Genomic DNA, 27,207 nt, shown 5'->3' on the forward strand with positions numbered 1-27,207 from the left:
CCCGCTTTTCATTTGTTAGTTAATTTCTACTGTTTTTATTTTATTTATTATTTCTATTTTTATTTTTATTTTTTATTTTTTATTTTTTATTTTTTATTTTTTCATTTCATTCTCACTCTTACTCTTACTCTTTGTTTGCAGCTTCTTCTTCTGCTTCTTCTTCTTTCTCTCCTATAATTTACTTTTTTTTTAAAGAAATACATATAAGCTACTTCTTTGCTTTTTACCTTGCGTCATAAATCCACCCACCTTTTTTTTTTTTTTTTTTTTTTTTAAAAATTTACGTCCGTCAACATGACCACAACCAGAGAGACCAAGGCGTATACAACCCTCGACCAGAGCTCGATGCCTAATTTCAACTCATCTTGGGTTAATTACAAAGGTTAGAAACAAGAACAACAATATTTTATTTCATTAAATATAAAATATATAAATTATAATTATTTATATAAAATATAAAATATCCTCTTCCTCTTCCTCTTCCTCTTCTTTGACTTATATTCTAAACTGTTCGTATCTTCTTCTTTAAAGGCGCGTGGTTCACTACTATTTTTGTTGTTGTGGCACTCAAGGCCTTGTTCACCGTAATTCCATTCATCAGCCCAGAAGCAAGCTGGACATTGACAAACCTATCCTTCAATTGCGTAAGTTTTCTCTTAATTTTATTTTATTATTTATTTCGATATATATACATACATACATACGTATAAGCATGCATAAATAAATAAGTATTTATATGTGCACATGCACACAAACTGATTGACTTGATGATTATGTTTATGATGATGAGTTAATAATCTTCATTTTATTTTATTTTTTAAAAAAAATAGGGTCATTACATAATGTTCCATTGGGTGCAAGGCATTCCTTTCGAGAACAATCAAGGTGCATACGATGGTCTGACCTTGTGGGAACAAATTGACGGAGGAGTCCAATTCACAGCCACTCGCAAGTTCTTGACGGCTGTTCCGATTGCACTGTTTCTCTTGAGCACACACTACACACACTATGACTTTTTCCTGTTTGCCATCAATTTTACCGCACTGCTGGTAGTGTTGGTTGCCAAATTGCCTGTCATGCACCGAGTGCGTATATTTGGCATCAATAAGTTGGACTACGACATGGACTGAACGAAGGGGGTACTGATGATGATGATAATGTACGAAGACTGGAAGAAGAAGAAGAAGTTGAATAAGAGATGGATGGCGAGGGTTTACATACAAAAAAAATGACAAGAAAATAGAGAAGGCGAAAGGGAAAAAAAAATAACAACAACAACAAAAAAAGGCATCTATATCTCTCTCTTTGACTTGAAAGGACAAACTACAAACTTCATCCCTTGCTCTTCTTCTTCTTCTCTATCCAGTTATTGTTGCTCTCATCTTGCTCTTCTTCTATTTCCATCTTTCTCGATCACTCAATCACTCACTCGCACTTATTCACTTAATCATTCACTTACTTATTCACTTATCCCATTCACTCAAACATACACTCACACACACATACACAAAAGATTTTTTTTTTTAAAAAAAAAAGAAACGGTAGAAACAAGAAGTAGTAGAAAAATACTCCCTCTCCCTCTTCGCTTAACACACCTTCAATTCTCAAATCATATCACTTCAATCACTTCAACTACTTTCCCTCCTACATCACACCACATCAAACCACGATCTCTTCCCCTCTCTTTCTATCTCCCTCTTTTTTTTTTGCTTGTTTTGTATTTCTCTTTATTGTTTTTCTTTTCTTTTTTTTTACTATTATTATTATTATTATTTCCTTTGATTCTGCTTTTTTTTTATATATTTATATTATTAATGTGTGGGTTTTGACATATCGCATGTAAATACACTTGTTATTTTTTTAACAAAAAAAAAAACTATATATTTTTTGTCTGCATTGTTATTGTTGTCATTGATTTTTTTTATGAATGATAATTTATGGATAATTTTAATGCGGTGACTGTGTTTCTTTCTCTCTTCTTGGGTGTAAAGTAGAAAGGAAGAAGTAACTAAAGAGTAAGGAAGGCAAAGAAGAATGGAAGCAGAAAAAAAAACAGAGACGTCATGTTGGTTTGACCGTGTAACGTCATGCTATATGTGTGTGGAGATATTTTGTTAGTCTTTAATGCCATCTTTTTCTTTTTCCTTTACTTGACGTCATGTTTATGCAACATCATAGATAAAGAAGCTAGAAAGAGAATAGGAAGTAAAAAGAAGAAAAAAAAATGTAGCGAGAGAGAAAGGTAGATTACCAAAATAATTATCATATAAATACACGCACCAACCCATACATACAGACACACACACGTATATATATATATATATATATATTTCTAATTCACTCTTCTTCTTTTTTCTTCTTCTTCTTTATAATCTATTCATTAATCAACTCATTTGAAGTCTCTCTCCAAATTTCTATTTAAAAACAAAATACATACAAAATGCCAAGCTCCCGTCAAACCGAACAAAAGATCAACAACAACATCGAAAAGGCTTCCAACGTTGCCCAGGATGAAGTTACACGCCTGAGAGCCGAATTGGACGAGTTCAAGCGCAAGGCCGGTCCAAAGGTCCAGGAAGCAGAGAACATCCTTTGCTCTCCAACTGCTATTGGCTTTTATCAAGGTAAGCTTTACAACCTATCTTGACTCAATAAAATACAGATAGAAAAAAGAAAGGAAAGGTAGAAAACCCCAACACATTCTAATGTCGTGTTTCTTTCTTCATTTTAGGTCTGGTTGTTGGTGTGGCTATCGTACTTGGCTATGCTAAATATAATGGAGGCCTTCGCTTATAAACCATGTACAAATATATATAAAAATAAAACGTGTTTGTGTATATAGATTGGCTTAAATTCTCTTTACTGTATTAAAACAAATAATAATCCTAATAATCATAATAAATCTGTAACAAATGCAAACACAATTATTATATGTATATAAAAAGAATATGTTCTTCTGTGGTATGGTGTGTTATGGTGTGATGCAATGTGCTGTAGTGTGCTGTGGTATGCTGTGGTGATGGCATGCCTTTGATTATAGTTGGCTAATCATATTGACTCTGAATTTCCATTGGCCATTCCAACCAATGTAGTCAATAAATCTGGTGTGTTTGCGAGCCTTGAGATAATTTACAAACTCTTGGTATGTGGGATGGAAAGGATCCTTGACGACGATGTCACTATAGATCTCAGTCGTAAAACAATTCTCGAGCATCACCGTCACTGGCCCTTGTAGCGTGTGCGTGTTTTTTAGCCGCGGGCAAACGGCCAAATACATTGGTTCTATGACCACTAGATCCCCTGCAATACGTTCCAGATCCTCCGGTTCAAATTCACCCAAGTCAATCTGATCATAAACTACCTCGCCAAAACCAGGTCTTACAATCCTAAATCTGCTTATCACCGTGGTACCATGTGGCTGCGGTAGGAGTAGCAGTTGTCTAAGACTGTCAAGTGATGGCAAAGTGTAGTATCCCTTGGCATTCAATCTATTGCTCTGGCTCTGGCTTAGGCTCTGGCTCTGGCTCTGGTTTTGACTTTGGATTTGACTTTGACCTTGACTTTGGCTTTGGCTTTGGCTTTGGCTTGATTGTCTTTCTTTATTATTATTATTATTATTATTATTATTATTATTATTATCGATAATACCAGTAGAAAAAGATGAAATTTTAGAACAATCCTCCGCGCGTTCGAATAAAGAAGTATTTCTTCTGAGAGCGAAATTTCTATAGTCAATCAGGCGCAGTTCCTCTTGTGAGAACCTTGAGTACTCTGGAATGGCGCAAATGCTTTGGAAACTATAGTCGCATGGAGGTTCGCAATAGTAATCGCGAACTATTGTGGGGTGGAAGTCTTTGACTTGGGTGCCGTACTTTTCAACTTCTGGATTCAGTTTGTAAATTGTGTCATTAATGTTGGAATATAGATCATTCATAGTTGATGAGAATCAATACTATTAATAATAAATCAAGAGAGAGAAAAAAGGAAAATAATAGGAATGAACAGTGCTGAATAAACAAGATTTGTATATGCAAATCAAACAACCAATTAAATAATATAATAAGAAAGAAACAAAAAAAAACAAGCCAACAAAGTATACAGCCTTTGTCCTGCAGCGGAGTTGTTGTGTCTCAATCGAGTGGGTTGAGGAATCCTGAAGCTTGTTCCTGTTCTTCTTGCTTTTCCTTTATTTTATTTTTGTCAAAAAGAAGTATATTATTTGCACCAGTCACGACCACAATGAGTTCTCTCCCCCCCCCCCCCCTCCATAAGCCTGCCTGTCTGCCTGTCTGCCTGCCTGCCTGTTTGTCTAGCTATATATCAAGTTTATTCCACGTGACTTTGGCTGGCAGCACAGCCCTTTCATTTTCTTTTCCTTATTTGAGTTTATATATTTATATATATATATTCTCTCTCTCTCTCTCTCTTTTTTTTTCTTTTTGGTGAGGTTGGAATCCTGAGCTTGCAAGTCATCATGGTTTGTCAAAAATAAAAATAAAGATTTTCTGTTTTGGTGTTGTAAATTTCCACATTGCAATGCAATTAACATTATGTCTTATTATAAAACATATATACATATTCTATTATTAGGGTAACTGTTTTGGTTCTAATAAAAGAGGTCCTGGCCACCGTCTCGGAGATTCGTCAACAGACACAACCCCAACACGCACACCAAACCATTCCTCAGTACCTATAAATAATCGCCCTGCACCTAGTACTGGACGTACTTTAGGAGGCAACAGTCCTGACACAGGCAGAGACGCCATGCTTGCTGCAGCTGAACAACGTCGATTGCAGGTAAAAATAAAATAAAATATAGTTATAGTTATAGTTGCATATATGATTATTATGATATCAATAGTATGTGTAAATCAGTAACAATGTCAAGTCATCCTTTTATTTATTTATTTATTCATATTTTATCTTTAAAAATATTTCACCAAACAAAATAGGAAGAGAATCGTGGTGTAAAAGAAAGTGGAAAGCTTAGCAAACAATTGGCTGAGCAGAGTAAGAAACCTCAGCCTACACCAGAAGTACCAGAGACACTTAGGGTAAGTTAAAATGATGCGTATAAAGCATAATTCTATTTGATTTGAGGCTGATCATATCCACTATATATCTCTATCTTTTTTTTTTTTTTTTTTTTTGCTGTGTACACAAAGTGGGATTAAAACAAAGCCAGATTGATAAAGTACCAATATATTACAATATTACTTCTTTATCTTCTTCAATTCTTTCACTCTTATGATAAACAATGGATCTTGACAATAGTCATTCTGAAAACATCTTTAATTTCTACTTTATTTAATAATATCTCTCTTATACATAAACACACATACACACACTGACGCACAAATCAATTGACTATGTAGTCTTCTGTCCCACATATAGTGTAACAATTTTAAAAAGATGTATATATATATGCTCACTCTAATGTCGTCATGGAAACAATTTATTATTATTATGAAAAAACCAGGTACCAGAAGATGTCGATCTTTGTTTGGTAAGACCCTTTAATTATACATATATATATATATATATATAATTAGAGGTTGCCATGGCAAATAAATGGGATCTTCAAGAACATTGATCCGTAAAGTAAGTTTCTAAAGATTCATGATTTTTTTCTTTTCTTTTCATGTACATGGTTTGTTATGTTTCCTTTTGCATACTATGATACCTTGCCAAGAGTTTATTTGAGACAATAATTCATATCAAATATATATATTTTATACATACACCGTTGTTGCTACTGCTATTACTTGCATTATTTCTATTCTACTACCTCAAAATTCTCTTAATAAAGACATCAAGTTCAAACCAAACTTGAGACCTTGGCCTACTTTCTTTACTTTTATTATTATTATTATTATTATTATTATTATTATTATTATTATTATTATTATTATATCTTTATATCCATTAAAATTCCGATAAAATATCTCTTCCTGCCCTTTTCGCTTCTTTTATTTTATTTTATTTTATTTTATTTTATTTTTGTTCATTTTCGCCTAACCTCAACAAGAAATGCGGTAATTGTAATAATGATATTAATAATAATAATAATAATAATAATAATAATAATATATACCTATCACTCAGGTCTTTCTCTTCCGCACAATTTATTTATTTTCTTATTTTCTTTCTTATTTTTACTATATATTTTTTCTTAATAACAATTAATTAAGTAATTAATTAATTAATGAGCACATTTGCAAAGAAGAAGATAAACGAAGCATCGCTCGACAAACGTCTGAGCAGAAAGTTGACCGTCGATGCCCACGAACCTTATATTTCTATCCGTTCTGTTATCAAAAGTAAAGAAGGCCAAATCATTTTGTAGCTTATTTGTCTGTATTTATTTATTTATTTATTTCTTTGGTTTGTTTTGTACATGTTTGTATATAAAACTTATATCCACGGAGAGTTTATACAAATATATATATATATATGATAATAATTCTTTACTTATACATTCATCTCTTGTTCTTTTTCTTTATATATACATATAATAACAAAAAAAAAACAAAAAAAAAAACAAAAGAGGCTGATAAAGAGGCAGCTTACACCCTATGTGAAGCTTATCAAGACGATCCAGTATTAAATTGGCTGACCGGGTCTATCAAAGATCGAGCCAAACGCCTTGAATTATATCAAGACATCTTCAAGTCACTCATCAGAGCCGCCGTACGAAAAAGTCGAGAATTTGCAGTCCAGGTTAATGGGTGCAAAGGCGTACTGATATGGTCCGAGAGCAGTGGAGAGCCTTTGACATTAGCGAATGTTCTTGGAAAACGAAAACTATGGTCCTCTATAAACGGACTTTCATTAATGGTAAAAAATAAAAAAAAAATCGTTAAATATATATATACATATATATATATATATTACAAGAGATTTTCTTTGTTGCTGTTGTTGTTGTTGTTGTTGCTAGTCTTTTTCTTTTTAGCTAATATATATATATATATATTTATTTATTTAGAGAGCTTCATTTATTCATCACAGAGGCCTTTCAAAGGCTCGAAAAAGACTACTCGAAGGCCGTCGACACATCACAATTCACTATGTGGGAGTTTTACCTGCCGAACGGCGTCACAATCTCGGAAATGCACTAGTCCGACATGTGCTCAATAAAGCCGACGATGTTCAGATGCCAGTGTTTGTAGAGCTTTGGGGACCTGATCACATATCTTGGTTCGAGCGTCTTGGATTCTCGGTCGAAGATAGACGATACCTGACTAGCGACAGTGAACTACCAGTCTTTTACCTCGTTCGAGAACCTCGTGCACCTCCTGCAACTACACTCTCCTCTGAAAGTCACACTTTACATCTCGAACCACCAAGAGAAGATACTTTGATAGAAGGCAATTGAAATAAAATCATATATATATATATATATATATTGTGTGTAAAAAAGCAAACAAACGAACAAAAAGAAGTATTTACTTGATCGATCTCACCTTTATTTTCTATTTATTTATTTTTCATAATAGTTTTGTTAATCTATTTAATACAGCTTAAAAGAGACGAAAAAGTATAAATATATATATAAAACATGTGAAACACATACACAATAAAAGGTTTTGTGTCTCTGGTAGACACCTGAATATTATATATACATATATACTAGTTAAAGATTCGATTGATAAGACTATGGACTGAGATGTACTGTGATGTAATCAGCTTGTTTGATATCATTATTTTCTCTAAGCTTCTGTAGATAGAATCTGTCTAGGCTTGTTACACCCGAGTAGTCAAGCTCCCTAAAAAAAAACTACATTGGATCAATATCATAGATTGTCTTAACAAATGTTTCGGATATAATGCACCCGAATTCTCTCAACATCTCTAACCTCTCTCTCTCTCTCTCTTTGTATACCCCTTTTCTTTTTCCTTTGCGGAAAATTATCTGTGCCCTTGAAGAAATCCTTGAAAAGAGCCATGTTCTTTTCTTTCTTTAGAAAGAAAGACGTTTACTAAATCTAACAGCAGCCTTTTACAAATTGATCTGTTATTTCCAATTGTGTATTCGGCTTTTTTTTTTGGATAATGTAAGACAAATTACTACAAAACAATATATATATATGATAGCCTTTTGACCAGGTTCTCGGAAAAGTGTATATATAAGGGGAATTCTGATTTGAGCTTGGTAGTAATTTATTGACAAGCATAAGTCTGTGTACATGTAAGTAGGTACATGTGCATATGTTATCTGGTCTAGTTATCATACTACATTATGGGTTTGTACTTGGTCTGTAAAGGATAATAAGGTTTTAGGTTTAATTCAAATATCTTTATTTTACTATTACTTTTTGTTCTTTTCTTTGACATTCTTATTTTATCTAACTTTTTCTTCTTCTGTGCTTATTCTCAAATACACACACACACATATATATAATACATTTATTTGTGTGTAAATCCTTTGGATCAAAAACTCTATTCATATCTATAAAAAATTATGATCAGAGAGATTGAATTTTACAATTGTAGATCGACCAATCAGATTACAAACCGTATCCAAATATTGCGACATTTTTTGTGCCATGCTTTGCATTGAATATTTCTATTCGCAAACTTTACAGTATCCAATGATATCAAAGGCTTATTTAACTTTTGCCTTTTTTTTTAAAAGTACATCATTATGCCTTTTAATATTTTGAATCTTCTTCTTTGCAAGTTAAAAAAGGCTAAAATAATAATAATAATAAAAAAAAAGTCGGGCATTAGTATTATTAAAAGAAAGTCACTTTTTTGATATAATTCGTGCAACCAAAACTGATAGTAATTTTTCTTTTATATATATATTTCTCTATCTATAATATCTGTCTCTTGTATAGATCTGGTAAGCTATAAACTAGTATCTAGCTAGGGTATCATATTTTTTTTTAAATAATAATAATAATACTGTAAGCGTAAAAAAACAACAAACAAACATCGATATATAAATTACGATAAAGCGTAACAAGAAAACGATAGAGAAAAAAAAATATTCGTTCTTTTGTTTTCAGATGACGCAAAAACATTATATATATATATATATTCTTTTTTTTTTGTATTTCAAAGAACGCAGAAATCTATTCAAATGCTCGTAAATTTTGTGTTGCCATTCTTTTTTAGTTTATTCAATTCAACCCAACTGTGTAAATTAAGCATTACATCATGCCTCGCGAACATCTTCAATCAACAAAGGTGGCTTTGATCCTCTGCTCATGCTTCTTTGCTTATGGTGTACGTTTTTGCTCTATTAAACGAATTTACATTTACAACATAATATATATATATATATATGTGTGTGTATATATGCATTTCTCATAACCCTATTTTCTTTGCAAACAAACAAACAAACAAACAAATAGACTTTCTGGTCTGACTGGGCCTTTGATTACTATATTCTCTGGGCAAACACCGCAGAACATCCTGAAGCCATTCCTCGTGCAGTGGTAAGAATTATAAAGAAACCAAAAAAAAAATAAAAAAATAAAAATATGGAATCTTGCTCATCAAGATGCATCAAATTATGAACAATGTAGCTTTATTACACCACCCATGCCCAAGCACCTGACATCCTCAAGTATATTCCTTTTGTCAACTTGCTCATCGCTGCTTTCGGTTTCGCTGCTGGCTTGGCCAACATGACTGATGGCAATATTCTTTTTGATGGAGCTTCTTTGGGTAAGATATATATATATATATGTGTGTGTGTGTGTTTGATTCGATTGTGATTTCTTTTTTGAAATTGGTCCTTGTGTATGTATGCTTATTAATTTCTTTTTTCTTTTTTTTTTCTAAAAAAAAAACAATATCTAATAATAATAGTCTTGTTGTTGTTTGGATTATCCACTTATGCTACCTCTGTCAAGCCTGGTAAGTAAAAATAATAATAAAGCACTTGATGATTTTTTTTTTATTAAAAAAAAATATTTACAGCATTGAAGGTCATTACAACCTCTTTGGATCAGGATGAGCTTAGAACATCTCTGAACAACATTGCTGCTGCCCATTTTATCATTGTACTTGCCATCACAGGTAAATGTTACTTTTATCTATCAGAACACAAAATTATTAAAAAGGAATTAGAAAGGGAATAATTGTAAAAAGAAATATATAAATGAAAAGTATTCTGACTATTTTTTGTTTTTGTTTTTGTTTTATATAACAAATAAATACATATTATAGGTATTGTTGGTCTTCAGGTCGCTCACTACATTCTCTCCAAGAGAGCCAACAAGGCAGAGGTTGTCTATGTTCAAGAGGTTATTACCAAGAAAAAGACAAAATAAGTAACTTTTTTTTTTATTAAAGAAAAAAAAAAGTGATTTATATGTGTATATATAGAATATATGTATGTATATGTATTTTTGTGTATAATGTAGTTCCGATTCTTAGTATCAGTATCAGTATTAGTATTATTCGTATTGTTATATTTATGCTCGATAATAAAATATATATATAAAAAAGAACACCAGTTTCTTGTAACTTCTAGATTTTTTTTTTGTTTGCATGTTAAAATATATTTCCAAACATAGCAGTTATCCATATGTTTAGTGTGTGAATAGTGGTGGTGGTCCTTGTATATCAGTATATAAAAGAACCAAGTAAGTGAATTGTACTGACAATCTACACACACACACAGAGAGAGAGAGAAAAAAAAGACCTGAAAAAATATTCTTGCGTAGTTTATTATTGGTTTCTTTCTTTAGATGTTTTTGATTACACAAAAAATGATCCTATTTTGATCAAGACTATGGCCGTATTTAATGACTTGAACTTGTTACAGTTGCTTTCACGACTATTAATAGTATTGTCGATATGATTTGCCAAACCATTGTTATTTTTCCCTCTAAAGTTTGAATTATAGAGGTATAAAGTCAGTATAAAAAAAAAGAGATTGTTACGATGCTATCATAGCAAATAAGAAAAGAAGAGGGCTTTTTAGCTGCACTTTGTAACAATAAAAAAAAAAGTATGCTATTGTCGCTATTCCAAACATTTAGGTGTATCTGATAAAAAAATATATAGTGCTTCTGGGATCCGTTATCCTCAAAATTAGTTAACATCTAGATACATCACTAAGAAGAGTATATTTTTATATATAATATCAAGCTATTTTACGAAAGAGCCATTTTTAATAAGATAATTGAAACTATCTTGATCAAATCGGTCAAACCAAATGGCATCATGCTGTACTGAAAAGAAATTATCATAATCACAATAAATAGGTGTCCATATCTGGTACGTTGTTACTGACATTGAGCTTACTTGATGAGTGACAGTGGCTAGTGGCAGCCGATATGACTTACCGATATATGGTAGTCGGATAACAGCTCATTAATGGTAATCCGTTTTTAACCTCTTTAATAATCCACACACACAAAGAGAACCAATACCTCCCTTCCGCTCCTATCTTGTTTTATCTTCTTCTCCTTCTTTTTTTACAAGACTTTTATTGGAGTAATATAAGGGAAAAAATTTGATAAACTAATGAAACCACCTTTTTTTTATATCAGGTTAGTCTTGTAGCAAGAAGAGTTAGATGCCCTTGTAGGGTTGTAATCAAGAAGTAAATACGATCATACGGGAATTGGCTCTTAAACCATAATAATTTTATGATATGTCTTATGCTTACTTTCAGAGATAATATTCTTTGGCACGAAATAAAAAAGCAAATATTTATCAAAGACAAAGACTTCACATTATTCTGTATTAGTAATGTTTATTAGACCTTGTGCTAATTAATTTGACCAGATATTTAACTTATTAGCGGCACTTTTACAAGCAATAATAATAATTGAACAGGATTTGATGGGAAAGAAAAAAAAAGTCGTACTCGACCATAGCTTCCATAGTGTGGTTGTACGAGATGACTACTGACGGTTTACTTTTCTTTAAGAAATAATATCAAGGCAATATTTGCCTAGCTCTTTACAAAAAGAAAGCTCAATTTTAACAGGTGGTATATTTATTTATTTATTTCATTGTCCTGTTAATATTTAATCCATATTCAATAAGTTATAGCAAGATGATAAAGACCAAAATCCAAAAAGAAAAAAAAGAGAAAAAAGGGGATCTATGATGTTGATTAAATTTCTAAAGAGGTCTAGTTGGTAGTGAGGTCGCACAGACACAAATAGCCCTTGAGTGCTTTTAATTGGATAGCAAGCCATTTTCAGTGGCACTTGTGTTACGGAAATTGATAGATTCAAAATTTGGCCTTATTGGGTCTTTGACGTTGTGTGACTTTTTTTTTCTTCTTCTTGTTATTCTTATATAACAAAAAAAAAAAGGCAAATATAAGTAAAAGAAGAAGAATATCAGGAGAAATTGCAAAGGTCAAAAAATGCATAGAGCCACAACCAATACACACAAATATAGTACATATACATTATATTCTCAAAGACACCATTTATATATTGGGTACCTTCTTTCAAAATAAATAAATAAAATGCGCTGGTTTAAAATGGGGTTTTTATAGTACTCCGATAAGATTAAGACGCGTTTTTTATTGTGTTTATCGTTTCAAAAATTTAAATCTCAATTATACCATTTTGTAAATCGACCCGAAACACTTATCGTTTTAATACAGATATTAATAATAAGAATAGAATATACCAAAATGAGTATATCATTTATATATGGCATATAAGGTACATCTAAAACCATATTGATAGATTTGTTAGTTTGTCTTACTACAAGGTCTTTATTCGTGGGAAAAAAAAGGGTTAGTTACGGGATATCTTTTTATTTGTGTTTAAGAAAAGGGCACAAAAATATCTCATCTTTTTACATCGCCAAATAAGATTAGGTTCATCGGATTTGAAACTATATCTCGATATATAGTTTTTTTCTGGTATATTTGTGTAGCATTATATTCTCCGATTACAAATATCTGTGATAAAAAGAAGAAGAAAGATTCTGTGTACAAATTTTAACTTTATTTCTGAAAAATTGGGTCGTAAAAATAAGAAGATGAGGAAGAAAAAAAAATTTATACAAGGCACTAGGCAGAAAACGATTATCTCCATTCAAGTATTGCATTATATGGTAAGTACTTCCAGCTTCCCCGCATATTATTTTCTATTATTATTCTTATTAGTTAATATTTATGTATATATTGCATGTGCTTTGTGTATTCACAAAGAGGGGAATCGAGAGATTAGATTTACTCAGATCGACTGTTCCTGAGATGCAACTCAAAAAAAAAAAAGCAAAAGGTAAAGAAGCTCTAAAAGTCTATAGTATATACCATAAATAAGAAGGTCTTGAAAAAATAATTTTATTTTACTTTCTACCTTTGGCTTGCCAATTACAGAAAAAGGTAAGTCTTTGTCACAGAATAGACTTTTACATCTCTATATGAATCCCCCATATGGAGCAGAAATGAACACAAAATAATAAACCCCAAGTTATTTTATTCTTTTTTTTTAAAAAAAAAAATTGAGTACCTGTATTAACCTTTTTTTGATCAATAACAATAATGATTACTATTGCTTTTTTAACAGCCACAGACACCTTTAATAGGTTTAAACTATAGATACTGGTAACATCAAACATCGTCCTTCTCATTTCTTTCACAGATTACCCTTTTTCCCTTGACTCCCACAAATCTAACCGAGTACAATCTTTTTACAATTTTTTTTCAAGGATCTTGTTACCACAAGTATATACCAAAAAGAAAAAAAAAAGGGATTTCTCTGGCTTTAAATGTAAATTTTTATAAAACGGTTTGTTTGGTACAAATTGTATATATGACGTCAAGCGGTATGTGCTATCCATTTCATTTAGAATCGGTACCCAGAAAGAAGTATCTACGTCAACGTTAAAAACCGCTCTTTCAAAGGAGAAAGAATAACTTGATGGAAAGTCTCTCATTTATGTCACCCCAGATATCCTAGCAATATATTAGTCTATAAGTTTATTTCAAGAACAAGTACATAAACATAGAATCTTGTTATCAATAAAGACATAAAAATACTAAAAGAAGATGACAAAGGAATTAACACATCTTTGAACATTTAATGCCAAATAGAAATCCACGGCTTATAACTTTTACTTTATTTTATTTTTATGCTGTAAAAATATACAAAAGAAATTAACCAAGAAGATAAGAGCTTTTGCTCACCGGAGTTTGTTCTCAGTACACAGATCAAATTCGCTACTTAAAGCCCATGATGCAATGGGTTAGAATAGCCCAGTTTATTTTATTTTTTTCTTCAAAAAAAAAAAAAACATTTTGAGCTTCAGCTTTTAACCTATTCAACCATGGAAACCAAAGTTTCATAAAGAAAAATAAAAGTAAAAATATGTGTTTTATTTTTCAGGGTCAACGAGTATAAATATATGTAGTTCAATTTTAGGCTTTGAATTCATACATCTTCTTTATCTCTACTCTATAAAACACCTCAACACAAAACATATAATAATATGCCGTCAAGCCCGCCAATTGATGAAAAGGCTGCCCTCAAGTCTTCTTCAAATCCAATGGGTGTCCCCCTCTCGCAGATGAGAAGCCATTCTTATGAAGTACCTCGTCCTTCTCCACTCTCCAAAGGTCGATCTACAACCTACCACAGAGGACAGTCCGAGATTTTCACAAAGATACCAAATAAAGAAGAAAAAGAATGGCGTGGTCTACATCCTTTAAAACCCCCAAACCGTCCCAAGATGTCCAGTCGGGGAAACTCGTTTGCACAGTCTATTACCTCGGCCTCTCTCTATGAAAATTTTGCTGGTGAACGCTTTGATAGGCCTGCAAACCGAAAGAATCACAGCGAAAGACATCCTATTGACGAAGAATTCAACCTTGGAAGCTCTACTTCCTTGAGCTCAGAGCTCAAACCTACTGTATCAACAAGTACATATCCCCTTCCTCGCCCCTACATTAATGGTACCACTGCTGGTGTTCCCAATGGTAATGCTCCAACCTTCGATAGCGATGACAACGTAGAAGATGACAGACCAAAATCCTCAGTTGGAAAGGCTATGTTCATGTTCCTAAAGGCATTCATTGGATCTGGAGTTCTCTTCTTGCCAAAGGCGTAAGTATAATTTACTCATTGTATTTTTGTATAACATGTATCAATACATTTGTTCCCGTACCTAACAATTTTTTTATAGGTTCCAAAATGGTGGTCTGGCACTTTCTATTGTACTCATGGTCCTCATTGCATCAATTTGTTTGTTTGCATTCTTGCAACTAGTCAAGACCCAAAAACAGATCGGAGGTTCATATGGTACCATTGGCGGCTATTTGTATGGCAAAACCGTCAGATATATCGTCCTGTTCTTCATTGTTATATCCCAAATCGGCTTTGTCTGTTCGTATTTCATTTTTGTCTCTGGAAGTTTGGTAAAGGCTGTCGACGTCCTTTCATCATGCAGATCACCCATCCAGGAGAAATACTATATCTGGATGCCATTAGTAGTCCTCATTCCTCTCTCATTGATCCGTCATATGGCCCGTCTTTCATTCACTGCTATTGCCGCGGACATTTTTATCATGTTTGGCCTCATATGCGTTGTTTATTTCAGCGGCTCTCAACTTGCAACTAACGGTGTGGGTCCCAATGTCCAGGCCGTCAATCCAGCAAATTTTGCTCTCATGATTGGTACAGCAACCTTTTCATTCGAAGGCATTGGACTTAGTAAGTTATTTTTTTTAGACGATCCCAATATTAAATCCTCTAACCAATTTTTTTTTATATATATGAAAAAAAAATAGTTATCCCAATTGTCGAATCAATGAAGAGACCAAGCCAGTTCCCTTTTGTCGTGACAGTTGGCATGATTATCGTATGCTCAGTTTACATCCTAATTGCCACCTTGTCCTATTTGGCTTATGGTGATACCATTCAAGCTGCTGTCATTTACAACTTTCCCCGGGATAACAAGTTGACAGTTGCTGTTCAAATCGTCTATGCTGCTGCTATCATTCTCACGTAAGTTTTTATTTGTTTATTGTTATTGGATAACCCATTGTCTTTAATTGGAGCAAAAAAAAATAAGAATTTTTTTTAACATATTTCTGGATTTTATAGTGCACCAATGATGCTTTTCCCTGCCCTCAAAATCCTGGAGAACGGAATTTTCCAGAAGTTTGCGCCCGGTCATTACAGCGTAGCCACAAAATGGGGAAAGAATATTTACAGGGTCATCTTGTGTGTTGTCTGTGCTGCTATTGCATTTGGTATTGGTGGAGACAACTTGGATAAATTCGTATCCTTGGTTGGGTCTGTTGCATGTGTTCCCTTGTGCTTTATCTTCCCCGGAATGTTTCATCTCAAGATCGCAACGAACCGAAAGGATAAAATCTTTGATACCCTGTTGATTATCTGGGGTGTTGGTATCATGGTCTTCACTCTCTATGTGACCATCAATTCATTTGTACACCCCGGTCCAGCTGGCGAGGCCCTTGAACCCTATTGCCCTGCTTAATCTCCACACTTTCTTTGTATCAATTCTACCCACTTAATTTTAGGCTGATAATCGATTTATCTCACCTTCTTGTACATATTTAAAATTCTTTCTATTGTCATTTACATTCATGCAAAATATATATCTAGCTTTTTTTTTTTTTTTTTAAAAAAAAAGTATCTTAATTTTATGGATTTTATTATTAAAAACGTAATATTGTTATGTAAAGTTGATACAATAAACTTTTTATCATTCTGATACCTTTCAAAAAAAAAGTGTAATAAAAATGTTTCCTAAAACTTATACCAGTCATTCGTAATGTTATAGCATTTACGATGTTTAAAATAAGCCAATTAAATCCATTCTATTCTTACAAAAAAAAATATAGTGCAATTGTTTTCTGAAGCTATATTTGACCACCCCGTATGCATATGTGTGGGTTACATTATATTCCATATTTTACTAAGTGGAAAAGATAAAATAATATTATTTTATCTTGCTTTATTTTACTAGTTTTTTTACAACGCCTCAGTAAAAGCCATGTAGCTGATAATATCATAGAAAGAAAATCTAAACCGGGAGCAAGATATATAATTAGATGAATATATAAATTATTAATTAAATAATTAAATAAAAGATTATTTGGTTACACTTCCCTATTTTCTGCCATGTTATTATTTTATTTCACTCATTTATGATACAAGAAGTTCAATATTTAACTGTATTTTGGAAGACATGTCGAAAGAACTGAAGCAGACACGGTAGCTAGAGGATATTCTTCTTCCACTGAAAAAAAAAGTAAAACATTCGACTAATATTATAGTATACAAATGTACAGGTGTCTTAAATGTCTACTCATGGCTCATTGTCCACTAATGGCATTCGCTCAGGACCATGGAATGGAGTCAATCGATCTCTTCACAATTCCAACACACGACCTACCAAATGTATCATAAAAGCTCTCCCACTGTTCAATTCTCCCGAAAGTGAGGTTCTTCTCAAGCAGGTCGCCATTGATGCGGCCTGGGCTCGTTTGGTCCACCCATTAAGCGTTATATTCAATGTCGGCAAGATCGCCAGTGACCATGAATTTTGTGAAATCATGGTTCAGACGCTTGGAAGTGCTGGTTCATATATTCCTCGCTATTCCAAGACAAAAGACCTCATGGTGGAGGTTCTCTTCAGCAACCCTGAAACACGACGCAAAGCAACAACCACCGGACTCGACGTCAAAGGATCTCGAATCGTAGCATTCCCTGGCTTTTCCTCGGGCGACAATATCATAAAGGTTGATCTTTGCAATATCCCTGCTTGTGACGCTAACATAGAACTACGCGAGCCTCTTAAGGCGGCAATGGAGTCTTATGGAAAGGTTATTGATATTCGCGCCTACGTCGACCATTATGATCAATTCCGCGGCAAGGCAACCGTTTTTTTGGATATTTCTGCCAATGCCTATCCCAAACCCCTTCACTCCCAGATCCGTCTTGGTGGGTGTTTCAATGCTACCATATCGGCCCGTTCAAAGATATTTAAAGGAATCAATAGCATATAAGAGCATCTTGTACGACGTTTGGGTTTCTTTTTCTTAGATCCGTCTCTCAAAAAGCTTAGGTTTCTTCTGCAGATAAGATTAATAAAATAAAGATAAACATTAACGAGTCTTTGGATATAGTTTGTATATAAACAAATAGACTCCTCGCTATTAACTTTGAAGAGAGTGATATTTTCTTCTTCTTGATGGGCTAGTCTTTCGTAGTAACAAGAAACTTGGAGCTCTCTTATCAAATCCATGTTTTTATTGCTACTCTACTCTACTCTACTCTATTATCACATCTTACTATGGATTTTGGCGGCTTTAAACAGATTGTGCTTGAGCCGTAGTCCACACTGCATCTGCTAAACTTATATTATAGTACAATGATTAAAGCAGTTAATCTTAACAATTGTATTAATAAAAGATATTATACATGATATCATTAACGCACACACGCACAAAGCTTTAACTCAAATGATTGATTCATCTTAGCTGTACCCCTTTCTTTCCTAAAAACGCCATAGATACAATACCTAACTGTAAATATGGGTTGACTCGTTTACGAATAAGGTAAAAATAATCAAAGAGAGATTGTTTGTCTTTATATCTGATCTTTTACACAAATTGTCTGTACTCCATTCATTTTCTCTTAATGTATTGCTGTTTTCCAGTGGGTCAACCCTGCTTAGATCCAGTTTCAAAGTCATTAGACTTTAGAAAAAAAAACGTAAGGTATTGAGAAAAAGATTCTTAATGATAATAATAATAATAATAAGAAAGAATTATCGCACTAAACCTTACATTCACCCTATACTATAATTGAAACTTGCAATATTCAGCCTTGGATGAGCAGAGCATGATTATGTACCGAGTATTGTTTGACTTTCCCGAGATAAGATGGACTCAGAATTTCTAAAAGGTAAATCATATATTTGTCTCTAACACAGAGCTTTTGTTTACTCGTTTAAATATTTAAGGATTTTTTTTTTGGGCTATGTGTATATTCTTGTTTGAATTATATGTTTATTCAACTAAATAAAGGTTCCAAGAAGTCTACCATTACCTTTTCCACATAAGATTTTGTTTTAAGAGAAGAAAGGTGCACTAGGCTTCCAGAAATTTGCTACTCTTATTATAATTATGGAATAAAACTCATTTTTTTTTCAACCATGCAAATAAAAGGAAAACATATATTTTGGTAGAGATAGAAATATGCCTAAAATTGATTAAGCAGAAAAAAAAAAGGTTTTTTTTTTCTCTCAAGACATATATCCTTCTTCTTCCAGTACATGAAAATAAGTGTAATAATCATTTTAAAACCAAAAACTTATTACTATTGTCCTTTCTATATATATTTTTAAGACATCAATATTAATACAGGCTGGTAGAGATGTCTTTATAACTTATAAAAGTTACAACGAGAGATTTAGATAAGATGTTATTTACTTTATCAGAAAAAAAAAGCCTATAAAAATATCAATCTTGTGGGACCTTTCGATCACAACGGCGTTAATAAGAAGTTACTCATCTTTCTTAGTTCCAAGGAAAATCCTATATTCTTTTGTCACACAGATGGTGAAAATATTTTCTATTGACTGCAGCTTCATGTAAATTATCTGGTTTATTTTTAACAAGAGTTTGCTCAGCATCTTTTAGGTCACTTTATATGTCTCATATTATAAGTATAGCAATGTCTAAACAAAACAAAACTGCGGGCTAACTAAGAGATATTTGTTATTACAAAAAAAATCTACACACCTTTTTAGCTAAAATGTTTTTTTTTGTACAGTTTGATTACAACTGATTTTCTAGTTACTTAAAAATTGTACCTTGTGTACAATTAGCTTATAAATCAAACGTCTACCATTAGCTATCAAAATATATCTAACTAATTGATAATGCAAAAAGAAAATATCATTTAACTAATACCGATATATATATATGTAAATTACAAATTATTAATCATAAGAAGGTATTGAAACCCTTTTAATGATTTGTATTTGTTTTTATTGGTTTCCTAATTAAATCTTTATTACCAAACAAACTCATTATCTTGCAAGAAGTGTACAAAGAGGTTGCTCAATAAGATAACTAGTGTGGTAGTGTAGGTACTTCAATAGATCTCTGACTTTAATTTGTTCAACAGTACTAAAAGAATCAAATTTTGTTAAAAGCACATGCAGCTGCTGTATCCCCAAGCCATTTCTAAGGTACCTTGAATGGGTTAAACTTCTTTATATGGACTCGAATATCTTTTGTATATAGTAAATACAATATTTTGTGAGACAGATACAAAGCAATTTTTAATATATAATTCAATTTAAAAAAAATGTATGGCCTAACGATCGAGTAGTACACGATAACATGTATATCTGATAAAGGCTAGGTTTATGCATAATATGGAGAAGTATGGAAATATGATCACAAGACAAATCCTAGAACTTATTGTGTTCAGAATTATATATGGGTAAAATCACTCTAAATAGAAATAAATATTTTTCGTAGGCGTGTGATATATAGATATCACACAAATCATGCCGAACATTAAGATCAATTTCATATATTATCATTACTATCAAAAGTATTTCGCTATGGTTCAGAGTTGTAGGCCATTATTATTTAGAGCATTTACAACTAAAACATCAAGACTATAATATCTCAAAATAATATTATATCTGGCTTTGCTTTTTGAGAACAAGTTAATATTGACACTATTATATAACGGTGAAAGACGATCGTCAACTTAAAAGTGACGATCATCTCTGTACACCCAATGGTTTCCACAATGAACACAAACTGGATCTCAAAAGATTATTTGAACATGAAAGCGAAACAGCACACTAGTAAATTTTGACAAACACTAAAACTGATTCAATATATGGTGTTTGTAGTAGGTTTATTATTTTTAGAGTACTTTAAACCCTTTAGTTTTTTTTAACAAAAGATATAAAAGGACCTTTCAATTAACCTGTAGACTTTTCTCTATCAACTCATTCTTTTTCTTTTATCTGAAATGACCAAGATATTTACACCAGTATCTCGTCTCTATTTAACCGTTCTGGCCATTTGTCTTGGTCCACTCATGACATTGGCCGCACCTACAGAGAGCATTATAGGCACAAGCCATAGGTTTGTCAGTAAGATCAACATCGGTAACTCTCTTGTCTTCTCCAAGCCCAAATACTGCGATACTCAGGTGGTTCAGGTAAAGAAAAAAAAACATATATAAATCAATAAATGAGTATAATTTTTTATATTAAAGCTTATTCTTTTTTGAATAAAAAAAATCTATCTTCAAGTACTCTGGATATCTCAACGTCGGAACGAATGATAACTACTTCTTTTGGTTCTTTGAAAGCAGAACCAACCCCTCTACTTCACCTCTTACTGTTTGGCTGAATGGTGGTCCTGGTTGCTCCAGCATGGTGTAAATATGGTGTGCATTCTATGGTTTAGGACAAATTCTCTAAATATAGATTATTCTTTTGCTTGTTTAGTGGTCTTTTCCAGGAACTTGGTCCCTGCCGCGTTGACTCTACTGGAACCAAGGACAGTTACAACCCGTCAAGCTGGAATCAAGTCAGCAATGTCCTCTTTTTTGATCAGGTACAATTGAGCCATTCGTCTGCTTAATACTTACACCTTTTTGTTAAACCTTAGCCTGCAGCCGTAGGATTTTCTTATGGCAGTGATCAAGTCTACAGCACCGATAATGCAGCAGTCGTTGCCTACAAATTCCTTCAGTTGTTTTACGAAGCTTTCCCTGTCTATAGCACTCTTCCTTTGCACTTCTTTGGAGAGTCGTATGGTGGCCATTATATTCCTAGTTTTGCAAACTATATTATCGAACAGAACAAGGCAATCGCTGCCTCTTCTTCCTCTCAATCAAAGATTATTCCTCTCAAGTCTATCGGTGTCGGTAATGGATGGACAAGCCCTTTGATTCAGCAGTAAGTGCCATTAAAAACATGGATCTGGGACCAGCCTCTTTTGTTGTTTCAAAATCCCTGATTTACTATTTCTATTTTACTCTTGTAGTAAGTACAGTGTCACCATGGCATGCAATTCTACATGTATGTAGGAGTATTTGTATAATTTTTTTGCAAAACTTTCAATAGACACTAACACTTTATTTTTAGATGGATCCGTATTGTCAAAATCTGACTGCACTACCATGACTAATAACTACCCTAAATGCGCCACTTTGAGTATGAAAACAAATGCACACATATCTTTAAAGAATACACATTAAGCCCTTTGCATCTATTTCTGTTCTTTTTCTTTTTTAGCTCAAAAGTGTTATGACACAGGATCTAACAGTGATTGTATCAGTGCTAATAACTACTGCACCAGAAGTGTACAATACATTTATCAAAATTCCGGAAAGAGTGTCTATGATGTCCGACACAGCGATAGTACCGATGATGTCCCAGAAGATTATCTCAACTTCCTTGCCGACTCGACCGTTATGGCTAACATTGGTGCCAAATCTGATTATGTTGAATGCTCAGATAGCTCGGTAAGAATTATGAAGGACCTTAATTTTAACAGCTATATATATATATATTGCTTCTCAATTTAGTTCACTATCTCTCATCACCCTTTCTTTTGTTTTATAGTACCAGCATATTAGTAGCACAGGAGACAGGTAAAATATCTTTATTTAATCATATAGTTCAATATTGTATTTTTCTATTGGCTACGCATATTAATCTGTACTCTTATTTTATCGCCGTAATAGCTCTCGTGACTTTGCTCCAGATGTGGCTAATCTCCTTAACTCTGGTGTTCGTGTTCTGATCTACGCTGGTGATGCGGATTATATCTGTAACTGGGTAAGGATGATACAGCTTGTTGATATTAAGTTTGCTCTACATACCAGCTCGAATACTGATTATAGCTGCTCTCTCTCGGTTAGTACGGAAACTATGCATGGTCTTCTCAGCTTTCCTTCAACGGATCTAGCTCCTACCAGGCACTGTCTCTCAAGCCATGGACAGTAAACGGAAAGGAGGTCGGACAAGCACAATCCGGATCCAAGCTCAGTTTTGTTCGAATCTATGGTGCCGGTCACGAGGTAAATAGCAAGATAGTTTAAATAAAAGATATTACTTAAATCTATTATCACACATACATATACATGCTCTTGCGGATTGGATATAATATTAACCTTTTTCTTTAAAAAAAAATAATACTACTATAATATCTTTAGGTGCCTTATTACCAGCCCGTGGCGTCATTGGGCATGTTTACAACTTGGATTAACGGACAGCCATTCAATTAAGGAACTCGGGATACTCTACTTTTATAGCAAATCTGTACTGTCGATACAGCCCAAATAACAATCTTATGGATTCGAGTTTCGAAATTCAGTATTAAGTTGTTTAATTGAAACATACTATTCTTATAATTTATTCACTTATTCATTTATACTCTTAAATATATTAATATATTAATGTATAATGTTTTCAGACCTTTTTTTTTCCATATCCATTTTAAAATTAAAATAAGTTTTTATTATTATCCTGACTATTTGAGTATATATATATATATATATTCGGTGTGGACAGACTAAAAGTTCAAAAAAAAAGTGCAAAAAAAAAGAGCAAAAATTTTAATCGCCTCTGATTGACTAGTCTTTCATTGTCACTTGGGTTCGGAAGAAGAGCATGTTTTAAATAATAAAAAACTATGTGCTATATGGCGCAGAGTTCAGAAAAACTCGAAATAAAAGATCTTCACTTAATAACAGAGATGGTATTATAAGCACAGTTTTACCTAATATGTACTTGCCCTAATTTTGAACATTTTTTTTTTTTTTAAAAAAAAGGTGTGGACACCATAAATTAGTCTGATTGAATGAGTTCAGGACGAACCTGTTTTACTCTTTTTTCTTTCTTTAAACTTTTAGTCTGACCACACCAGCTTTTTGGAATTGATAAAATATTTATCAGCTCTAGATAGCTTGTGTCAAATATTATGGTATTGTTACACTCAATTTTTTGGTCATATCGTGGAGTCTTTTTTTTTTTTAAAAAAAAAATAGGTTATAAAAGCATCTCCAACAGTCACTTTTATCTCAACTTTTATGTCAAATTTAAAACTCTAGTTAAAAGTAGTACGCCCAACAGTTCAATTTATTTTATTTTACGAAAAATTTACGGTCCTAAATTTTATCTCTCTGCTAAATTTGACAAGGATTTAAAAGTTTTAACTGAAAACGTTCTCAAAATTTATTTCCAAAAGAAAATTGAACTGTTGGGTGAAGTAGCTTTTCTCTTTACTAACTTGGAGGTGTTTGTTTTTACAAAAGATAAAAGTTAGCTGACTGTTGGAGATGTTCTTAAATTGGCTATTCTGGATTTAGCTTTTATGCCTTTCTTGCAAATATATAACGTTTTTAAGTGTCAGTTTAATGACAATATAAAATATTGAAATTGCTACTGTCTTCATTTTTCTTTCTTTCATCCATTCATTCTCACCTTTACACAGTAAAATTAATTACATTGCAGCACATACTGGGAAGACACTCTTTGGGCAAATACCACAACTGTCTGATATACATACATCGCGCAATTCTTCACTTTAGCCTTCCCACTTTATGTTTTCTTAGTTTCCTCACGTACCCATAACAAATTCTCAGTCGCACAATCTTTTTTTTTGTTACGTTCTGGTTTGAATTCGAGCTTTAATACTCTTCTCCTTTATTCCTCGACAACCTGCTTTAGAATGGCTTTAAACAAAAGGCTATATTCCGAAATAATAAATGTGTTGCACCCAGAAGACAAAGTAAAGCCCAGCCCACACTTGAATTTCTAACAAAATTAGCTGCTCAAAACGCTTACTAGATTTTCCTTTCAATTCGGCTTCATAATACTGTAAAAGATACACGGAAAGTCTAAAGAAAAAAGACCGTAGATCTATATATTATCCAGAGTCAATGTGAAATTTTGGTAGTTATATCAGAGATAATGGTGTACTTATAATATTTTGTTGAACCAAGAAAATTCTATCTATAATTACTCAGCCTCAATAACTAACCTTTCTATTCAATTTGTTTTTATCTTCAAACAGTGTTTATATTTAACATTTACCAAACAGACAGTCGTATTATCAATAAAAGCACTTTGTATAAGCACTCTCCTTTCCTAAATTAATAAATACTGTGATAGACTATGTCTATAGGCCAATAGACCTTGTACTCATTACAACCGTACACCACGTATCTCCAAAAAAAACATTTATTTAATTGTAAACCAATTCCTTTTTGTTAATTTTAATATTTAAAGATCTGATCGGAATATATCAATAAAATTTGGTAGGAACATATACTCATTAACTTTCAAATTATAGGGATCTATTACCAAGTATCTGCACAAGTTTTCATTCTTTCTTTTCAAAGAAGTAAGGTAGGTGTATCAAAGTCATTTTTTAAATAATAATAATAATAATAATAATAATAAGAGGGGTGCAAAGTTTAGACAAATTTATTGACATTCTCATGGTGAAACAATATTGGTTCTCACTTTTGCAAAAGAAAGAAATAAAGAGAGAGAATGACTCTTTAAAAGTCAATAGTAAAAAGCTTCAATTTACTTTTAAGAGAAATATATAAAATTTACCTTTCAATATTTATATATTTATTCTATAGTGTATGTAACCTAGCACAACAGATATTAAGTAACTAAAAAGAAGTCCTTATTATATTAGTAAAAACTAGCCAAGTCATTTTTTATAGCTTATCAAACAGTTTTCACAACAGAGGTTTTATGTAGCTACTATATATATATGTATATGTATATATTAGGAATTAATAAAGGTAGAGAGAGACAGAAAGAGACAAAAGACTTGGGAAAGTGTTAGTTACAAGGTACAGTTTGATTGCAACAGTTAATAAGAAGCAATCGTATTATTTCTTTTAGTTCCAAGGAATACTGCTCCTTTTGTGATCCACATACTGTACAAACAAAGTATATTGATTCTTTACATAAAAGTAACAGCTCTTAAGCTATTAGAGAGAAGAATATGACAGAGACATTCTTGTTGCGCTGTAGTTTATATTATATCATCAAGCTATTTATGTACTCGATGGTCAAAGCTATTCAAAAACCGTAAGTTATATAAGACTAACTTTTAAGCCAAACATGATCCATTGGGTACCAGAATATATCCCATCTAATTAATAATACAAATACAAGCACTCTTCAATATACGGTATATATTGAAAGCTGTAAACCATAATTAGATAACGAACTACTTTGATGATCTTTTTGTTTTTTTTTAAAAAAAAAACTCCTTTCCAAAGACGAAAGACTTTATTAGGGCAATTAAATCTTACAAAATTATTGGGAACAAGGACCTTGGGCAAAAAATCTCAATGAAATATGTGGCATACTATTGTAAGAGCTTCAATAAGCATATGTGTTTAGCCTAATTTGTTCAACAATACTATAATAATAATTCCGATGAACACAGTTTATGGTAGGCTCTCAATTTCTGTATCTCTACTCATATATCTAAGTGAATTTAAGGTTATATATATATATATATGTATTTCGGAGAGGTATAAAAGTTATCATAGGGTCAAGTACAAGAGAACTATCTCGCGTTTGTATTCAGAATTAGTTTTGAATATAATCTCTTTTTATACTTATACGTATTATAGTGACCAGAATTATGTGCCTGTGTAATCTACATATGTCACAAAAATAATGCTAGACTTTAGGGTTAATACAATGTCTCTTTTAAAGTATTTTTTATCGTAGTAGACAATTGAGTTTCTTAAAAGTATTTGGAAGTAATGGCACTAATGATGCAGTATAATATAAAGAATTGGCCATGCACTATGGCAAACGAATGGTGATTGGAATTGTGATTTTGGAAAGTATCAGACAATTTTAAAAATCATTATCAGTACCACTATTCTTTTTTCATAGTACTAATTCTGTCTGCAAGGTCCGGTTGATGTCAATACTAGTGTACACAAATGTCGAACAATTGGTGACCCGAAAAATAACAATCATCTTTGTACGTCCAAGAGCTTTCCATAATAGACATAAATGGAACAAAAACTAAAACAGAAGAAAAATCTAAATATTGAAGCTACACAGAGACCAATTCAAGAGCTGGTGTTCTGTAGATAGCTTAATATTTACAGTCTACTCTCTATCTATTATTCTTTTTTTTATAAAAATAAATAAATAGAGAAATAGTATAAAAGTCTCTTTTGACTAGCTTGGTGACTCTCACGCATTTCG

The 27,207-nt window shown here is 32.4% G+C and overlaps 11 protein-coding genes across 11 annotated transcripts; 10 read left to right on the plus strand and 1 right to left on the minus strand.

Annotated features, from left to right (window-relative positions):
* Positions 1-294: 294 nt before the first annotated feature.
* Positions 295-1,130, plus strand: PHYBLDRAFT_16617 (hypothetical protein; the record flags this gene model as incomplete). The annotated part of the gene is made up of 3 exons (XM_018435373.1): positions 295-382; positions 532-644; positions 831-1,130. The coding sequence occupies 3 exons, from the start codon at positions 295-297 to the stop codon at positions 1,128-1,130; spliced, it is 501 nt and encodes a 166-aa protein (XP_018295908.1).
* Positions 1,131-2,440: 1,310 nt separating this feature from the next.
* Positions 2,441-2,796, plus strand: PHYBLDRAFT_141734 (hypothetical protein; the record flags this gene model as incomplete). The annotated part of the gene is made up of 2 exons (XM_018430655.1): positions 2,441-2,624; positions 2,732-2,796. The coding sequence occupies 2 exons, from the start codon at positions 2,441-2,443 to the stop codon at positions 2,794-2,796; spliced, it is 249 nt and encodes an 82-aa protein (XP_018295909.1).
* Positions 2,797-3,034: 238 nt separating this feature from the next.
* Positions 3,035-3,934, minus strand: PHYBLDRAFT_141735 (hypothetical protein; the record flags this gene model as incomplete). Its single annotated transcript, XM_018430656.1, has 1 exon — positions 3,035-3,934. The coding sequence occupies one exon, from the start codon at positions 3,932-3,934 to the stop codon at positions 3,035-3,037; it is 900 nt and encodes a 299-aa protein (XP_018295910.1).
* A 540-nt stretch (positions 3,935-4,474) lies between these two features.
* On the plus strand, positions 4,475-5,600 carry PHYBLDRAFT_60995 (hypothetical protein; the record flags this gene model as incomplete). The annotated part of the gene is made up of 5 exons (XM_018440729.1): positions 4,475-4,477; positions 4,591-4,797; positions 4,953-5,054; positions 5,480-5,506; positions 5,553-5,600. 5 exons carry the CDS (start codon positions 4,475-4,477, stop codon positions 5,598-5,600), a joined length of 387 nt encoding a protein of 128 aa, XP_018295911.1.
* Positions 5,601-6,121: 521 nt separating this feature from the next.
* PHYBLDRAFT_76534 (hypothetical protein) lies at positions 6,122-7,617 on the plus strand. Its single transcript, XM_018443168.1, has 3 exons — positions 6,122-6,320; positions 6,548-6,837; positions 6,986-7,617. The coding sequence occupies exons 1-3, from the start codon at positions 6,206-6,208 to the stop codon at positions 7,373-7,375; spliced, it is 795 nt and encodes a 264-aa protein (XP_018295912.1). The 5' UTR covers positions 6,122-6,205; the 3' UTR covers positions 7,376-7,617.
* A 1,506-nt stretch (positions 7,618-9,123) lies between these two features.
* PHYBLDRAFT_180027 (hypothetical protein) lies at positions 9,124-10,454 on the plus strand. The gene is made up of 6 exons (XM_018438254.1): positions 9,124-9,231; positions 9,360-9,443; positions 9,534-9,675; positions 9,820-9,867; positions 9,931-10,029; positions 10,180-10,454. Exons 1-6 carry the CDS (start codon positions 9,163-9,165, stop codon positions 10,281-10,283), a joined length of 546 nt encoding a protein of 181 aa, XP_018295913.1. The 5' UTR covers positions 9,124-9,162; the 3' UTR covers positions 10,284-10,454.
* A 2,181-nt stretch (positions 10,455-12,635) lies between these two features.
* PHYBLDRAFT_60998 (hypothetical protein) lies at positions 12,636-14,163 on the plus strand (the record flags this gene model as incomplete). The annotated part of the gene is made up of 4 exons (XM_018440730.1): positions 12,636-12,647; positions 12,865-13,044; positions 13,142-13,214; positions 14,084-14,163. 4 exons carry the CDS (start codon positions 12,636-12,638, stop codon positions 14,161-14,163), a joined length of 345 nt encoding a protein of 114 aa, XP_018295914.1.
* An 813-nt stretch (positions 14,164-14,976) lies between these two features.
* Positions 14,977-16,386, plus strand: PHYBLDRAFT_11342 (hypothetical protein; the record flags this gene model as incomplete). The annotated part of the gene is made up of 4 exons (XM_018428342.1): positions 14,977-15,038; positions 15,118-15,644; positions 15,722-15,938; positions 16,038-16,386. Coding segments are annotated over 4 exons (1,155 nt in total), but the record flags the coding sequence as incomplete, so codon positions are not given.
* An 874-nt stretch (positions 16,387-17,260) lies between these two features.
* On the plus strand, positions 17,261-17,968 carry PHYBLDRAFT_164760 (hypothetical protein; the record flags this gene model as incomplete). Its single annotated transcript, XM_018435072.1, has 1 exon — positions 17,261-17,968. The coding sequence occupies one exon, from the start codon at positions 17,261-17,263 to the stop codon at positions 17,966-17,968; it is 708 nt and encodes a 235-aa protein (XP_018295916.1).
* Positions 17,969-21,032: 3,064 nt separating this feature from the next.
* PHYBLDRAFT_108723 (hypothetical protein) lies at positions 21,033-23,234 on the plus strand (the record flags this gene model as incomplete). The annotated part of the gene is made up of 11 exons (XM_018428061.1): positions 21,033-21,155; positions 21,250-21,377; positions 21,448-21,556; positions 21,611-21,900; positions 21,989-22,023; positions 22,090-22,158; positions 22,240-22,469; positions 22,570-22,598; positions 22,692-22,785; positions 22,869-23,027; positions 23,163-23,234. 11 exons carry the CDS (start codon positions 21,033-21,035, stop codon positions 23,232-23,234), a joined length of 1,338 nt encoding a protein of 445 aa, XP_018295917.1.
* A 1,445-nt stretch (positions 23,235-24,679) lies between these two features.
* Positions 24,680-27,000, plus strand: PHYBLDRAFT_61002 (hypothetical protein; the record flags this gene model as incomplete). Its single annotated transcript, XM_018440731.1, has 6 exons — positions 24,680-24,739; positions 25,304-25,359; positions 25,757-25,820; positions 26,005-26,061; positions 26,256-26,349; positions 26,906-27,000. 6 exons carry the CDS (start codon positions 24,680-24,682, stop codon positions 26,998-27,000), a joined length of 426 nt encoding a protein of 141 aa, XP_018295918.1.
* Positions 27,001-27,207: the final 207 nt, after the last annotated feature.

Source organism: Phycomyces blakesleeanus (assembly GCF_001638985.1).
Source record: "Phycomyces blakesleeanus NRRL 1555(-) unplaced genomic scaffold PHYBLscaffold_4, whole genome shotgun sequence".
NCBI classification, from domain to species: Eukaryota; Fungi; Mucoromycota; class Mucoromycetes; order Mucorales; family Phycomycetaceae; genus Phycomyces; species Phycomyces blakesleeanus.

Excerpts from the sequence above, each read along its gene's own strand:
- PHYBLDRAFT_180027 (XM_018438254.1), top strand. The coding sequence starts at position 9,163 with ATGCCTCGCGAACATCTTCAATCAACAAAGGTGGCTTTGATCCTCTGC. Across the intron at positions 9,232-9,359 it reads CATGCTTCTTTGCTTATGGT|ACTTTCTGGTCTGACTGGGC; the intron begins GTACGTTTTTGC and ends ACAAACAAATAG. Across the intron at positions 9,868-9,930 it reads TGCTACCTCTGTCAAGCCTG|CATTGAAGGTCATTACAACC; the intron begins GTAAGTAAAAAT and ends AAATATTTACAG.
- PHYBLDRAFT_76534 (XM_018443168.1), top strand. The coding sequence starts at position 6,206 with ATGAGCACATTTGCAAAGAAGAAGATAAACGAAGCATCGCTCGACAAA. Across the intron at positions 6,321-6,547 it reads TATCCGTTCTGTTATCAAAA|AGGCTGATAAAGAGGCAGCT; the intron begins GTAAAGAAGGCC and ends AAAAAACAAAAG. Across the intron at positions 6,838-6,985 it reads TAAACGGACTTTCATTAATG|AGAGCTTCATTTATTCATCA; the intron begins GTAAAAAATAAA and ends TTATTTATTTAG.